The sequence below is a fragment of the Pteronotus mesoamericanus genome, unplaced genomic scaffold (genome assembly GCF_021234165.1).
Source record: "Pteronotus mesoamericanus isolate MK-2021 breed Mesoamerican mustached bat unplaced genomic scaffold, CSHL_Meso_final contig_50, whole genome shotgun sequence".
NCBI lineage: Eukaryota > Metazoa > Chordata > Mammalia > Chiroptera > Mormoopidae > Pteronotus > Pteronotus mesoamericanus.
Genome location: NW_026555186.1, coordinates 43,165,047 through 43,182,069, shown reverse-complemented (window position 1 = coordinate 43,182,069; position 17,023 = coordinate 43,165,047). Strand labels below are relative to the sequence as shown.

General features: G+C 35.7%; 1 protein-coding gene across 3 annotated transcripts in view; it reads left to right on the top strand.

The window, feature by feature from the left end:
• MCTP1 (multiple C2 and transmembrane domain containing 1) overlaps window positions 1–17,023 on the top strand; it is a 457,836-nt gene that overhangs the window by 281,473 nt on the left and 159,340 nt on the right. For all 3 annotated transcript variants that reach the window (XM_054578606.1, XM_054578607.1, XM_054578605.1), the window contains one exon: window positions 2,780–2,873. In XM_054578606.1, the coding sequence (XP_054434581.1) occupies window positions 2,780–2,873 (94 nt within the window). The remainder of the gene's footprint in view (window positions 1–2,779; window positions 2,874–17,023) is intronic.

Below are 17,023 nucleotides of genomic sequence, written 5' to 3'. Positions count from 1 at the left end.
CCACATTCTGAGAAGATGGCTAATTCCATTTTTCTTTTTTTTCTTCTTCTTTTTTTGGGGGGGGAAGCAAGCAAGGAAGGTCAATAGGGGGCGGGTAGTAATGGGTAGTAGACCAAGAGCGATTGTATGACCTTTTCAGAACGGGTATGCTGAACCCTTGCTCCCCCTTGTCACAGTTTAAAAACCAGAGGAGCTAGTTTAGAGAAGAAGTTGTTAGCATTCCATTTTTATTATGACATTTCACAGTCATCTGATTTAATGTCCCTTGACCGGATTGTCCACCGTGAGACGATGGGCTTGAAATGTTATTTAGAGCATTGATAAAAGGTGAGCAGTTCTAAGATGACAGCGAGTCATAAGGCTGGTGGTGTGACATTAATTTTCTCCATAACAGAGATGGAATAAGACGTCACGGTGACAAGCTGTCAATCAGCTCTGGCCCCTCAGAGCATCTCGATGCCGTAGGATGGGGTATTGCCTCTCCCGTAATAGAGCTGAACTGAGATGCTCTCCCTGACAGCTGCTGCAGCCATAGAGAAAATATATTATACAGCCTTTCATTAAAAAAATAAAGAGGACTCCTCTCCAGAGCATTTCAATCTTTTCCCATCTATTGAGGGCTGAAAGGATTCACAGCAAATCATAGATTCCTCTGCTATGGAAATTTCTGGCTTCAGAAGCCATCCAGGTTTGGGAAGCCTTCTAAAATAACCATAAATAACAAGGCAGGAATGCCTCTTGATGAAGCATTGCCTAAAGTTTTATTTTTTAACTGATATATATATATAAATATATATATTTATTTATACATTGATATATACACCATACAATTTATAAAGTTTTATTTTTAACTGATATATATCACATATATGTATATTTATATATTTGTATTTGCCATAAATATATATATTTGCAATATATATGTGCTATAGAAACACATATATAAAAGTCTTTAGCTTTTTTGGAATTCTTATCATAATCAATATGTCACTGGCCTAAACAGTTGAAGTTCACAATAAATTACTGAGTGTCAGCTGATTGAAGGAAATGAAAGCTTCAAACAGTAATTACCCCTCCAAATGGGAAGCAGAGCATCAGAGCTGAAGCACCGGAAGCTACATATGCCTGTGCAGTGAGGTTAGCAGTATGAAATGATTCTCAGACATGAGCCTGATGATATTTGTTTTAGTTACAATGGAACTTGGTTTAAATTGCTTCTGAAAATTAAAGGACAGGAACCTTTTCAGAAAACTCTTCTCCATCGTTAGGATAGCCTTACTTGGTTTGTAACACTCAGTAAGCTCTGAGGTAGGAAGCTTCCCAAACTTGATCATTACTACATTAGGCAGAGACCACATGCCTACAAACCTCTGAATTCTAATACTGCTGCTTAAAGTTCCCACTGTTAAACCTTTAGTTTACAGGAATTTAAGAGGAGAGAGAAGTACCTTTTTATTTAACCCTATTATCGGGGCAACTTAAACAGTTCTGGGAGATAAACAACTATTTAAAAACAATAAAAGATTAAGAGCTAATCCTTGTGCTAAACATTTTTTTAAGTTAGGTTATGAGAGTACACACATATCTGCATTTCCCTCTCTCAGTGTACCAAGGTCATAGCTTTAGCATAAACAATGACTAGTCATACGGGACTGATGAAGTTAATATCACAGTAAGCTTTTGCTTCTTAGTATTTATTCTCACCTGCTTAATACAAGGAAGCAAATGTCCTTTAGTAACATTTTAATAGCTAACTTTATTAGACAAAAGTGCGTTATACTCCCTGGTCAGAAACATTTTAAAGATTATGGTAAGAAATTCTTTTGATTTACTGAGTAGAAATGCTGAACAGAAATGGTACAATTTGTAAAAAAACAAATGCATATAAAGTTCTGTAGGTTCATTTTACTCTCTCACTATTTGTGTTCATTAATTACAGTTTTGAATTACTGTATTAGTAGCCCTCTTTTAATCCCTTCTAGTACTACACTATTAAACACTACCATTATTAATTTATGAAGTTAAATAGGTTTCATCATTTGGCTCTGACTCTTCTATTACAATTTCTCTTTTACTTCTGCACATACTGAAATGGTAAATAAATTACAAATTTAATAAAAATTACTCTTGACTTTTGAGTTTATTTTTAGTGAACAATCTGATTTTTCTGAAGATTGTGTCTTCCACCTAAAAGGTTTATGAAATACCTTTTAAATTACATATAGAAAATAGTCTTTCAATAAATTAACCTTCATCCAGCACATGCCATTTCCAATGCTCATCATGAAGAAAATAGTAGAAAAAATAATTAATTGTTTTAACGTTGACTTTCTTACTCCCAAAGTCTGAAATACTGCATAAGCCACAACTTAAGATTCGATATTAAGAAGCATGAGTCTCCAAACCATCATAGCCATAGAAGAAAGCTTTCTTGGAATACTTTGGTAAAGGAGATTGAAGGGGGAAAAAAGCAGACATATCCTATTTTATAATTTACTGTTCATCATCTGCTGATAATTATTTATGGGGAAAAACTGCTGTGTGTTTTTTTTAATTCTTTCAAAAAATATACTTACATAGCAACAATTACCTACATAAATGCGTATTGTGTATACATTCATGATGGTAGAAGCATAATGTACACTTTGAAGAAATACAAATGTCCTTTGAATCACGTAAGCAGCATCCTGAAATCAACCATAAAACTTAGTGTTTTCTTAGAACACTCTGAGATCATTTAGGTCCTTCTTTTTCTAATACTGATGTTGGGGTCTTTCAGAGTCCCCTGAGGGTATTTCACAACCTGAAAGATGTGGGATTTCTTCAGGTGAAAGTAATCAGAGCAGAAGGATTAATGGCTGCTGATGTCACAGGTAAGAAATTACGCTATTACCTTATTGTGTAGATATAGATATAGATATAGATATACATATAGACATAGATGATATAGATATAGGTTTGGGTGTAGATATCAAGCAGCATGCCAGGGCTGTAGCATTTAATGATGGAACTCTTCATTTGACCTTATTGGATTATCAAAGTATGTAACATAAAGTGTCAGAGTCGATCTTACAAAGATTTGCCAACCACCAATTTTTATATTGTCACTGCTTTTTAAAAGAAGGGTAATATAATAAAAAATTAACAATAAAAAAATAAAATAACTTTTGAATTGTTGCTTCCTCCAAAGTTTAGTACACATAGTAGGGGTTTTTCTTCTGATTCTGTCATTTTGGAGTAACGCTGCATCTTCTCTCAGAGAGTATCAGCTTACGTAAGATGACATCATCGCTTCAACATTTATAATTCAAACATACATAATACTGAGTTACTTGGTATGAACTCTTAGAATTTGGGTTGCTCATCCAATTTGTTAGTTATCCAAATTTCTTAGGATATTCCAGAGATAATTTTGGATCTACACTAAGCACCCACATTGTTCTAAATATTTTAAACCAAGAAACAGGCCTGTAAAAATGCCAAAATGAGTCTTGTCTCTTAAATTTTCTGATTTCAGTATTGCTGTTTCTATAACATATTAACCAACTAATGGTAATTATTTCATCAATTTCTAGAATTAAGTCATTGGTTTGAATTTACAACTATGTGACCTTTCACTTATTGTTTAATTTTATAGGATTTGGGGTTGTTTATACCAATTCTTAAATTGTCCATCTCAAAATGTATAATACATAGGACTGACTTGACCAGTTTTTGTGCAAATTTCATTGTTTCTGAAATGAAGTACCCACTTACTATTTGTGAAAACACACTTACCATTGTATGTTCAGCAAGTTGAGTCTACAAAGGTAGCTGGCTTATGTGAAGGGGAGAAATGTACTTTTCCTCCCATCTAAGGCAGCAATTTTCAACCTTTTTCATCTTAAGGCACACATGAACTAATCATAAAATTCTGCAGCACACCAAAAATGTGTATTTTCTTGCCGATCTGACAAAAAAAATAGGTGTAATTTTGATTCATTCATACCAGATGGTTATTGTCGTGTTGGCTTGTTGTCATTTTTTTTAATTTGACAATCTAAGGAAGAAGAGGTCAGTGCCCCTGACTAAATAGTCAGATGTTGCATGTTTTAAAAATTCTTGTGCCACACCATTTGAAAATCACTGCTCTAAGGGCTTGCAAATCCATTACATGGTCACTGGTACCCTTCTTTAATTCCTCAAATCAAAGCCAAATTAAAAGATCACATGCCTTAAAACTAAAATAGCAGATTACTGCTCCAAAATAGCAATACTTTAAAAAGTTTCATGTTTGCATATTATTGCATGACTATATATTGTGTGATAAAAATAAAAATGTTGAGAGTTTACAGTTTCTCTAAAGAAGTAATTATCAACTCATTTGTAAGCAAGAAGATAGCAGCTATCAACTATTCTTTCAAAATAGGCATTCTTGAAAATAACTGGAGAGAAGGTAGTTTGCAGTCCTGGATACATGCTGATTTGTTTCAATGTACTAAACAAGCAGTGAATGTTAACTTCATTCATTTTCTTTTTTATTTCTTATGGGGTTCTAATCAAATTAATATGGACAGTGATTTCTTTTTTATTATTATGCTGTATTTATTAGAATCAAAAGTCAACAATAAATGATTGACTAACTTCTCTTTTTTTCACTTTGGACATGAACTTGAAGACGTAATAGAAACACAGTATTGTTTTTCTATTGCAGAGGTTATGCCTAGCCTATGATTCCCAGCAGCAGGTAGATTAAGGATTTCATGGCAGTGACATTGTCTCTTGGGAGACACCTTCGCTTTTCTTCAGGATTTTCTGTAGGGGATGGGGTACCCAGTGTTTTGCTGAAAATATCTGAAATAGGAAAAAAAGCCTAAACTGATCAGTATCTCAGGGGGCACCTAAGTGCTCAGAACTATAGCTGAACATTTATAACAGGCACAATAATTTCTTATAGAAAAATTCAAGTGCTATTTACTTTACAAGCTTAGATGCCTGCCCATTACACACGTTGAATGCAATTATATAGTTTGTTTCTCTTGGAGAGAAGCTGTCATTACTTTCAAAACTTAATGAATATGCAAACAATGTTAACCCCGTTGGCCTCTATGCCACTATGGAAGTTAAAGTATGTGTTCTTTCAAAGCTGACAAAAATAGATGTATTTCTTTCCAATGATTGTAATGTCCTAATGTGTGAATTAATGTGAATAACAATAGTCTTCTTCCTAGGGATTCAATGAGGCATAATTTTGATCTGATAAAATAAACTTTAATTTGGGGAATACTAAATAACAGATTCTTCATTTTTTCCCTTCAATTTTGGGGATATAAATGTAATGATTCCTCATTCCACACTGGCCTTATAATCTAATGTGCTCTGAATTGTACAAGAGAGACGTTGAACTATTAAGGGGCAAGGGGATAATTCAGTCTTTGACCTTGCTCACTCTTCGACCTTTTGTGGTCTTTATGACATTTGTGTTGGTGGCAGAAACTGAGGAGCATATATTTAAGTCAGAAATATCTGAATACACTGCCATTAAACAACTATCTTTACTTTTGAAGAGGATAGATATTTATATATGTACTGGTCCTTCCTGGTCCTTATCATTAAATTTGGGGCACAAATAAGCTTTTTGTATATTTCATCTCTTATTTATTAAAAGAAGTACTTTAAAAATGTGTTGTATATATCAGTGGATAATCGTAGTCAGGCTCTGCAAGATATTCAGCAACAGTTTAGAAAAAAAGGGAATTGAGTCAATGGTGCTGTCTTCAAATCCTCAAATTAGCATCCATTTAGGGGCATTGTGGATGGAGAGGGGAGATTTTAAATCACTGATAACTGTCTGTGTTAAGTGAAGAATATTTTATGACCTGATATAAATGAAGCTATTACTGTAAGATGCTCAGCTGGCTTTGGAACATTTTTTTTCTGGACAAGTCTGACAAGACCAACTTTGCTCTATTTTAAAAATATTTTTAATGATTCAAACATAAAGTTAAACTTCCATAATTTAAGAAAATAATTTTAAATTACAGTATTTCATCATTTAACATGAGCATAGGAAAAAGAGATTCTGTAATCTTTTAAGTAGCCATCTATCTTACCACACTTTCGAAGAACTTTTTCCTTTCAAAATGTAAAATTTTTCTTTTGTTACAACACATTCATTGAGAAACATTGTGATACTGTATTAACTCTGTGTGAATAAAGAGCAATTGAGACTCTTTGAATGAGTAAGTATAAAGCACAAATTACTTTTTAATGAAACCCTCAATTCTTTCCCTTTCCACAAAAAGCCTATAGCCTTGTTCAGCTGAACACTACTACAGTAGGTCACTTCAGTTAAGCCTCTAATAAACTGTTGATAGTTGAGGGTAGTTTTTTCTTCGGTCTCAATAGCCCAGTGTTGGACAGTGCACTTCAAATCATTAAGGTTAATACAGATTTAAAAGAGATTAAGCCTGGTGGTTAAGGCCTCAATTTACAACTCCCACACATACACATGCATTGAGCAAGGCATAAGAGTGGATTGAAATTTCAGTCAAATTGTGGGCTGCCTTTCACAGCCTGAGAAAGTGGCACTTTGGTTTTCAAAGTTGGTCAGCTAAGTTCTTCATGAGGGAAAAAGTTTGGTTAACTGAAAAATACTGTGCAGTACAACTTACTTACCTTTCAACTAGCCAGTGAAAAGGTCAAAGTCTCTCTATGCCATCAAAGCAAAACCTAGAGTCTGTCCGGCCCTGTGTGCACTGGGGAGGGTTCTGTCCACCGCTAAACCACGTACTCCTTGAAATTGGGGAGGTGGTGAGAAGACAAAGACCGGTGAGGGGAAAAGCTTATTTATTTTTTGGTGGTGGGAAACCATTCATGTTGGAATGTGCCTTTCCTGGCTTCTAATTATTCTTTTCCTTGGACGGATCCTAATTTCTGCTTTCAACAGAACATTTAAAGTCTGCAGCGAGTGAGGCTTTCTTCGCAGAGTATTTAGACCTGGCCGATTGGTTCTTTCAAGTTCTAAGAGAAGTTAGAGAAAAGAATTCTCTCCCCAGCCCCTCCCCCTTCGTTTTCCCCTGGGTTGTTTTCTGAGCTCCTGAAGAAGAGGTCACAGCCTCCCCAGGGATACCAGCCACTCTGTTTCAGAAACAGTGATATGGGAGCACTGTGAAACCCTTTCAAAAGATGCCCTACCTTTTCACTGTGTTAAAAGGTACACTAATATAAAACTTCTGCACCCCGAGTGAATTGAGATCTCAAATTAATGCACCATCTCGTTCAGGAAACAATAGAGCGAGAGGGAGAGGAAAAGGAAGAAAGAGAATTTTACAATTAACATAATCTGTCACTGAAATGGTCCCATTTAAATGAGCATATTTTTTTCTAAAGCAAGTCTCCAAATATAGACTTGACTTCGATTTACCAGCCCCATAGTCTGGAAACCTACTAGTTATTAAGAGAGACGTTTACTACCCCTTTATTTGCATAGACTTTCCCCATGTTTTTTCTTTAGGAAAACCGTCTTCATTGTTGGAAAATATTTAAGTAGCAAAACAGCAGAAAAAGACATGCTACAGTTTTTTTTTTCCCGCTTCCTGTGAGAGTCTTATTATCTTAAGAAATAACAGTTAGCAGCTCAGATTCATTAGCAGAGCTAAATTTAAGCCCCATTTGACAGGCTGCCTAGAAAACATTTTGTTTTGCTGTCTGTGGGCTTTAATTAAGATGTGTTCAATTTCAGTCCTCTCAGTCTAGCCCTCCCCCCTCCCCAACTTGCTGTGTCACAGACCGGCGATCAGACACTTTTAGATGGTCCGGCCCATGACTTTGACCTTCTGCGCAGTCCAGCGTTCCCTGGGGAACCGTTCAACTCATGAGGTCTGATTTCACACTTCCAGGATGCCTCAGCTCTCTTAACAATGACAGGGAGACAAAGCCCTTTAGAGCAGGCCGCATGGGGACTTGTTTAAATTGGAAACCAGAGAGGAGTCAAGGAACAAGGTTATGGGCTACAGAATAGTGCTTTTAATAAAGAGCTCACAGCTCTGGCGCAGCTCAAAGAGGTCTACCTCTGTACAATTAATTGAGCCATTTATCTGGAGCATCTTAGGCCTCTACTTTCTCACAGAATTGCGTGGTAAATATCAGCTAAGAAGCAAATGAGATATGCATGAAATGAATTTTAACACTTTGATTACTGTGCCTCCAGTCTTCATTAAAAGTAAATTTATTTGTATTTCTGACCTCATTATCAGTAGGCTGCCTGCATTTTTATTGGTTCCTGTGATTTCCAGCTTGTGTGTGTCATGAAGGTGTATTTTATACAGAGATTTGGATTTATTATTCTTGGTATTTTCCCTGAACATTATGGGTGTATTCAGAGAAAGAACGTGAAAAGATAGCTGTGCAGCAAAAGGCGAATCTGTTCTTTGAAAGTTTTATATACAGTTGGGGAAATGCCAACCACATATACATAACATATACATGATACTGTCCTTTAAAAATTTTCTTTTTATGGGTTGCTTGAGCAGATTGCACCTGCAATCATTGCTTGAGTGGCCCTCAGAATACAATAGGTCTACTGGAAGAAGTAGCTGTGTTGCTTCTTTTGTAGAATTGTAGCCGTTTGAAATTTTAATAGCTGGTTACTTGAATTGCCATTATCACATTCAATAACATTGATTATACCTGATAAATGCAGCCTTGAATTTTATGATCATTATTTAAAATCTCTGTTAGAAGAAGAGAGAATTTATATCATTTAAACTCTACATAGTTTCATTGAAAGTATTATAATATATAAAATACAGTGTTATTCATATTTGTAAATTATCAAGGGTAAAATCATTTACTAATTAAAAGGGGTTATTCCCCTTTTGTGGATGTCATTCTTAATTTTTGAACTTTTACTATCTAAAAATGTTAAAATTATTTTGCTTGAAATAAAAAAAACTAAGTCTTACACAAAGTGTATTGAAGTTGTTCAAGCAAAGTATGCTTTATTATATAACTTAATCTTATCCACGTTTACTTTTTAATAATTAAACTTGTAAAGAAGACTATTAAGCACATAGTATACTTTGAGAAGAAACTTCATGCAATTTATAATGCATCAAAAATATCCAGCACTGGACACTTTTATCATTATAATATACCTAAGTTAGAAAACAATATTATATACACACAAGTTAAATATCTGAATACCATATAAATTTCTTCCTTAAGAATGAGACTATACAAAGGCATCAGAAGGAAAAAAGCAAATCATTGACTTTCATTCTTTTATGTCACCACATAGATATAAAAGTTACTTCCTTTTAGTAATTGCATTTTTTAAGAATCATATTCTCATTATAGAAATGCAAAAGTATTCTAAAACCAAACAGTTGATATCAAATATTTGTGAAAAAGAGGAATTAGAATGATAATTTAACACAAAGACTGGTGAGGCCTGAGTATGAAGTACTGTTTCATAGGGAATTGCTGAAATCATGTGTGATTCATATGCAAGTCACATGGTTAGAAGATACTGCCCTGGAAGAATAGGCAGGATGACAAAAGAGATTAATAATTAGGTTTGATATGTTGTGGAGGTGAAAGACGTTGGGCTGAGAAAGTGGTGGTCCTACTATCACTGGGAAGTGAGGGAAGGAGAAATACCATAAAATAATTAATTGAGTTCTGTGGAACTAAGATTACAAAATGATCCTTTGAGTAAAGACACAGAGGATTGCTGATTTGGTTTGGAGGGCTAGCTCCAAGATTGCACTCCGTGCTTGAAGAAAATGCTTTCAGATGTCAAATTCATTGTTCAAAATTAAACAATAATTTATGTTTTGTTACACTATGATACAGTTATATAAATAAGCAATACATGTCCTACAAAGTTGGATTTGGAAAATGCTGCCAACAGGGAATATCTGAAAAAAATCTCACTGCAAGAATTCTTGGGTTATATGATAATACAGTCAGATACAGGAATGACTAAACAGTCAAGCCCAAAGAGTGATTATATTAAAGGGTTGATGTCAGTGGGGAAGCCAAGCTGTGGAATACAAGGATCTGTCCCTGATCTCACCTATTCAACCTATTTACCAATGACTTTGAGGATATAATTGTTTCCTTATCAAACTTCCTCAGAGGGATAGTTAATTCATTTGATATGAGACCAATTTATATATGTATATTACATATAGTATATTTACATATATAATTATATATAGGCTTAGTTCAGACTGAAATAAATAGGCTTGTTTCAACACGATGAGTATTAAAAAGTACAAATTAATATAGTCCATAATATTGTGTTAAGTTCATATGGTGACAGATGATTACTAGAATTAGTAGTGTGATGACATTTTAAGGTATAAAAAAGTTGAATCACTATATTATGCACTTGAGACTAATATACTATAACCAGTATAAGATGGTATATGAACTATACTTAAATAAAAAATGAAATTAAAAAAATACAAAGCAAAGCCTTACCTGAGTACAAAACAGTGATGTCTTGCTTTAACAGTAGGAATTATAGAAAATATTTTAGAGTTTGAATTGAGTTTAAACTCCATGAGAATGAATTACATATGCATCACTACTGTTACATTGAATAAAAGGGAAATGTTGAGATTGACACCCTCTTCTGGACCCATCAGGCAGATTGTGGTATGGATTCAGTTTTGGGAGCTATCCTTTTTAACAGACAAACCAGAATATATTCCAGATTGGAATGCCTGGTGGTTAGAGTCAAGTCTATTGAGAATAGCTCGAGGAAAATGATAATAATAATAATAATAATAATAGTAATTATAGTAACAACTAACATTTATTGAACCTTATCACATGTCAGACACTACCCAAACTTGGTGAAAGGATTATCACTACTAATCTCACAACAACCTAATTAGGTACTGTTGCCCTCACTTCACAAATTAGAAAAGTGAGATGTGGAGAGGCTAAGTAACTTGTCTACATTAGCATGCTGGGAAGACACTGTGACAACTCTTTACATGATTCCTGCTTGCAGCCTGTAGCAGCAAAGTAGACTCCACATGCTCAGTTAACTGAGTTTGAATGTCAAATCTTAGTGTATCTGATCGGTACAACCTAAATTACATCTGCAACCCCAGCTGCAAGAAAGTCTAGAAATGTCACTTTGGCCTTTTTGGCCTCTCTAGTTCTGGAAGAGATGCTGGAAGATAGTTAGAATAGATGCCCAGCAAGGCATCCACACTACCTAGTAGACGAAGGCAGGTAATGAATATCAATCAGATACTAAGTGGCATGTGGTGTATATCCATTAATTTATTTAAACTTAAAAGTTACCGCAGTGGGCACATCATTGAATAAACAAAAGCCACAGAGACGTAGTTTTGTGCATAATGTAAAGAGACCTTTCTCAAAAATTATTAACTGCCAAAAAATAAATCAGCATATTCCTGTGGTGGTGTTGACTTCCCCATCACTGGAACTGTTGAAGCAGAGCCTGCAGGGCCCCATGATTGCAGAGATTCAAACCCTAGAATTGGCTGTTCTCTCACCTCTCAGAACCTGAGATCTTGCAGTAGGTGCCAAGATGAATAGCAGACTCCTGAACGAGTAGATATTATGTAGAAGAGAAATAAAAAGACAAAGGTATCATTGTAAAGACAAAGGCTTGACATATGACAATTTTCGGTTTTATTACCTAAAAATATAAAAAGATGTAATCACTTAATACAGTATGTAATTTTTTTTAAGTCTAAAGAATTTTATTCCACTGCAAAGATCTCTTCACCTAATTAATTTACTTATGGGGAAGATTATCTGAAGACTCATGACTTTCTATGAAGCATCTAATTGAATATATATTTACTGTGGGTCCTAAAATGTCTGTGAGAACTTCTAAAGAGAAAGGAGCTTGTAATATATTTTTATACTCATTTTAGACCAAACAACTTTTGTGTTCTTATCTTGTAACAAGTCACTTGCATATAGTTTCTATATTAAATATTAATAGAAAATAAAGTAGTTAAATATTTTTAGCACAATTTATCTACACTCTTAAAAGCTTAGGCATCATTTTTCAGAGCCTTTCTTCAGTTTTATAGATCCCATAGTCTTCTTCTTCTTTCCCAGTTTCTTATCTGTCTCATTTTATTTCCTATTCTTTTGTCATAAATTTTAACTTCGCAGAATACACTGAGATGATTCAGTTCTAGGACTCAACAATGTAAATGGTTACACACAATACTATAAATATTCTTTTGCATCTAGTTGCAGATCCCAGGGGAAATAAACTCATATTTACATGAAGCTTTATTTCCGTTGCTCTTTGTCATGGTTCTCAAAGTGTGGACCCAAAACTTCTGGGGATCCCTAATGCCATTTCAAGGGTCTGTGAAATCACAACTACTTTCATAATAATACCAAGATGTTATTTGCTTTTTTCCACTTTCTCTCATGAGTGTACAATGGAATTTTTCAAAAGCTAGGTAATATTTGATCGCTCTGATGTTAACATGTCATGAATTTATTATTGTTATTTTTGAATGAATAATTAATAATTTTACATGTTCTCCCTTTTAATTTCTAAAATGGTAAATTTTGGTAGATGTAATCTATGTAAACAAAAGCCTTTTAAGATTCTCAATGACTTTTAAAAGTTCCTAAGACCAAAATGATTGAAAACTGTTGCTGAAGGGTGATGGCTTTCATTTGGGGGAGGGCAGTGTTGGCCCCTTGGGCATTTGGAGATTTGTAGGAAAACTTAATTCCAACAGTGACTGGGAGCCCTGCTGGTACGGGATGGTAGGGAGCTGGGTGTGCTAACGTCTTAGGGATCATTAGACAATAGTAAATAGTCAAAACTGTCACATGTCCTATGTGACTAAATGTGGACATTGATGTAGGTTTAAATTTTGTTTCATGATTATCTAAGGCTCGATTACATCCTGAAATACATATTATTCACACAAGCCTTGCACATGACTGCCATTTTACACCGTGAACACTAAAGAACTTATGGTGACCGCCGGGGCACTTCATGATGGTGCTCCCCAATAACTTCTTTGATATGTTCTATTCTTCTCGTGTTGTTCACTGAGCCCCACTCTCAGGGGCCCTGAGCAACCAGGCTTGGGACTGGCCCTCTCTCCTGCCTGGAACACTTTTCTCCAGATGTCCAGCTGGCTACTTCTTCACTCCCTTCAGCTCTCTGCTCAGACCTCACCTTCTAATTGAGTCCTACTCCAACCACCCTAATTATATTTATAAACCGTGCCCCTTCTCCACACCCTTCAAACCTCTTCTCCTGCTCTGTGCTTTTCTGTTTTGCATTATCATGTATCACTCTCTAATATACAATGTAATCTACTTATTATTAATGCCCAATATTTATTCTCTTTTTCTTTCTTTGCCACCGCAAGTAAACTCCAGGAAACCAGAGGCCTTTCCCTTTTTGTTCATGTGTCCTTTTTTGTTCATAGTAGACACTCAATAAATACTTGTTAAATAAATCAACATATGGTTTTATTATAAACAATGTTTTATTTAGTCTCCTTTATAGTAGAATGGTGGTATTCTATTAAATTTTGAAATCATAGATGGGTCCATTTTATTTTTATTTTATAATAGCAGGGAGGGCATCACAAAATCTTCAATATGATAAAAGATATATTAGATCTAGAGGGCCAAGAGCCGCAACTCTAGGGGGTCAATTTTCCTGCCACAATGAAACCTGCTTTGTGACTTAGTGAGAAAAGGGAAGCCCTGTTATTATTCCTCAGTCTCTGAATCAGATCCAGTGGGAACCTAGGGAAGAGTGTCAGTTAATGTAATTCTACCAATCAGATGTTTAAAATATGTTTAGGTCAGTCAGCGAAAAAGGTTAAGGTCAAAGCCCCCACACCAGTGATACAGAGAGGATTGGAAGACGTCTCCAACATGCATTGGTTTTTGTTCTGGTGAACCCTATTGAATTCCCTCAACTATAACATTTTTATATGTTATGATTGAAATTTCAGTTTGTACAAAGGACAGATGGAAATCTTGATTACACCTTAAAAAGAAAATTAAAGTACAGCTATTTCAAACTGTGGCAACTGAGGAAATTAAACCAAAAACCTTAATTTGTGCGAGGTAGGCCCCAAATAAAAGGCCCCCATGAGTTGCTTTCCATGCTGTTCAAAGCCTTCTGTGTTTACAGAGTCATGGCAACAAAGAGGTGGTCACTGGGTACCCTCCCCCGCCCCACCTCACACACATTTTTATAACACATCACATCCAGCAGACTGAGCTACTTGTCAGCAGCAAAATGACCCTGGACAAAGCCCACCACTGATGGATCAGGATTAACTTTCTATTCTGGGAGTAAGAATATCATTCAGTATCATTTGAGTGACTTTAATGCTCAAACCAGTAGTTTGCAAAAACTGAGGTCGTTCACTTGCCCATAAAACAGGTAGCAAGCAAGCAGGGGTGGCGCAGACTTTCCCACAGTTCTTTATAAATATGTCAGTGTTATGACCTCAAAGATCAAGGGCTAAACAGTGAGAGAGAATCAGCCCGTCCATGCACCTCATTTAATCCTCAGGGCCGTTTTGAAGACTGCCAGAAAGGATGCCCGTTGAAGACAATTCTGACATTTGTTTTTATTGTTGTAGGGATGGCTTTTCACCGTAAGAAGAATTGAGGTAATAGAGTATACGCTTTAAAAATCTGTTATCCATTTAGTTTTATGAGTTAGGGTAAAAAAAAGTCTCTTTCCAACTTTAATTACCTTAGGAGATTTTTTTCCCTATAAAAATCTATAGGAAAAAATAGCCCTTAGTATTTAACTAGATTATGTATAAATGCACCAGCCCTCATATAATATTTTATGATATTTTGAATGACTATTTTATTTTATAATCTATTTTATAGGAGACACACTAACACATATCTAGATTTTTGCATTATAGAGAACCTATTAAAAGGGTATGCAAATAGGTTGAAGCTAAGTATTCCTGATCATAAATTGTTAGTCTTCTTTTTATAAAAGTGTTTTTCATTTCTAAAATTGCTAGTGATAGATAGATATGATCACCACAGATCACCAGGGTCATCTCCAGTGGGGAAAGTCTTCCCTTCCTTTTCCCCTTCTGGTTCTGGAGTTAGAGCAGGATAGGCTTTCTTCTCATTGCTGCTGTTCACCCTTTCACTTACCTTTATTTCAGTGCATAAAACCCTGCATTGTAATTGTATATTTACATGTCTATCATGCCCTCTAAATTGCATGTGCCTTGAGAGCTGGACTATGACTTAATCATACTTATAATTCTGGGGTGAGAAGAGCAGACACTCCATAAGTAATTAATGCTTCAAAAGGTATTCCTATTTCTTCCTAGAAAATTGTCAACATGGAAAATTACCATGTTCTCAAGGAAAGCTAAGATTCTCTTCTAGCTGTCATGGTGCTTAATGCAATCAACCCCAATGCCCTCACCCTCACTCGGTACTGCTGCAATTCCTGGGTTAAATCCAAACCAAAATCTCCAGTTTTGTTTACTGCAAAGGGCAGGAGGAAGCACCTTTTTTTGGCTAAAATGGTGGGCACTATGGAAAAACCAGTTGTTACTCATAGGTCTGCTTTAGTCTTATGACAAGAATGAGTAAGAGGGAGATGAGATTATATAATCTGTGTTCCCATACATTTAGGCTCTTTAAATAGCCAAAAATTATCAGAAACAAAGTGCACTTCAATTTTGGATGCTGCCTTTATTCTTTTACTCTCCTAGCCCTACTGCGTTGAATAAAAGCATTACAGGGTATGGCCCTGCATCACTCTCTGAGCACTGCTGAGTATAATGCTCTTCAGAGACATCAACACTCCACCCGGTAGTCAACCTCACTCCTCAGATACGATCAGCAGACAAGGCTGCATAGCACAGCATCTAACCGGAATGATAAAAGGATGAAAAGAAGGAATAATTAAGGAGATAATTAATGGTTAAGTCCATCACTGGTATTTCTGTGATTGTTTTCATTTGTTTAAGTGGCACATAATCGGGGCTGCAAAATTTAGGAACTGAAAAGCCAGTCATTTAAAGCATCATTTAGCAAACCAGATAAGCACATTAACTGTGTGTAACCACTTTAAAATAAAACTACAGTGTATGCTTTTTAGTAGTAAGTTTATAGAATTCGATATTGTATATTTACTATTATTTTGGTTGAAATCGCTGTTAATTTTTAATTGCCCTTGAATCATGCTGTGGCAGGTGGACACTTTCTGAATTAGTCAAAAATTACACACTGTGTAATGACCTGATCTTGGCATCCATTACTGATACCTATAAAAAGATAACTTTTCATTAGGAAAAGGTAAATAGAAGTTAATGTAAAATAGCCTGATCCTTGTTTTTACCTAAATTTTCCTCTGCTAGATTTTAGATACCTGTGCACTTTGTTGAATGCTTCTTGGGAAAAAGCACAGGTTTGGCGAAGCTCAATGAATTGTTGGGTTTTTTTTTATCTTCAAATAATAATATCAGGCATAATAGATTGCTCAATATTGACATCTTCAAATCCTGTTAGTTTTTCCTTCAGAATATATCCAGAATCTAACTACTTTCCATTGCCTTGACTATTGCGACAGCCTCCTAACATTTCTGCCTAACTCCTGCATCGCCCTCTCTCTGCATGCTCTCCAGAGAGCAGTCACCAGATCATGTCACACATCAGCTCAGATCCCTCCAAAAGCTTCCCCCTCTACTTAGAGTGACAGCCATATCCTACTGAGGCCTGCCACCCCCCGCCCCGCCCCCCATACCTCTCTGACTATGTCCTCTATCGCTCTCCCTGCCACAGTCCATTCCTCCAGGCACAGCGACTTCCTGGCTAGTCCTAGAAAACATCAGACACAGTCACTTCTCTGACCTTTCCATGACCTGCTCCTGCAGGTAACACAAGGCTCACTCCCTGCCTCTTTCACTCCTTTGCCCATGTCGCTTTAGCAATGAGAATTTCTTCAGCAACCCCTTTAAAAATTGCACATACATACCAGCACTCCTCAACACCCTTC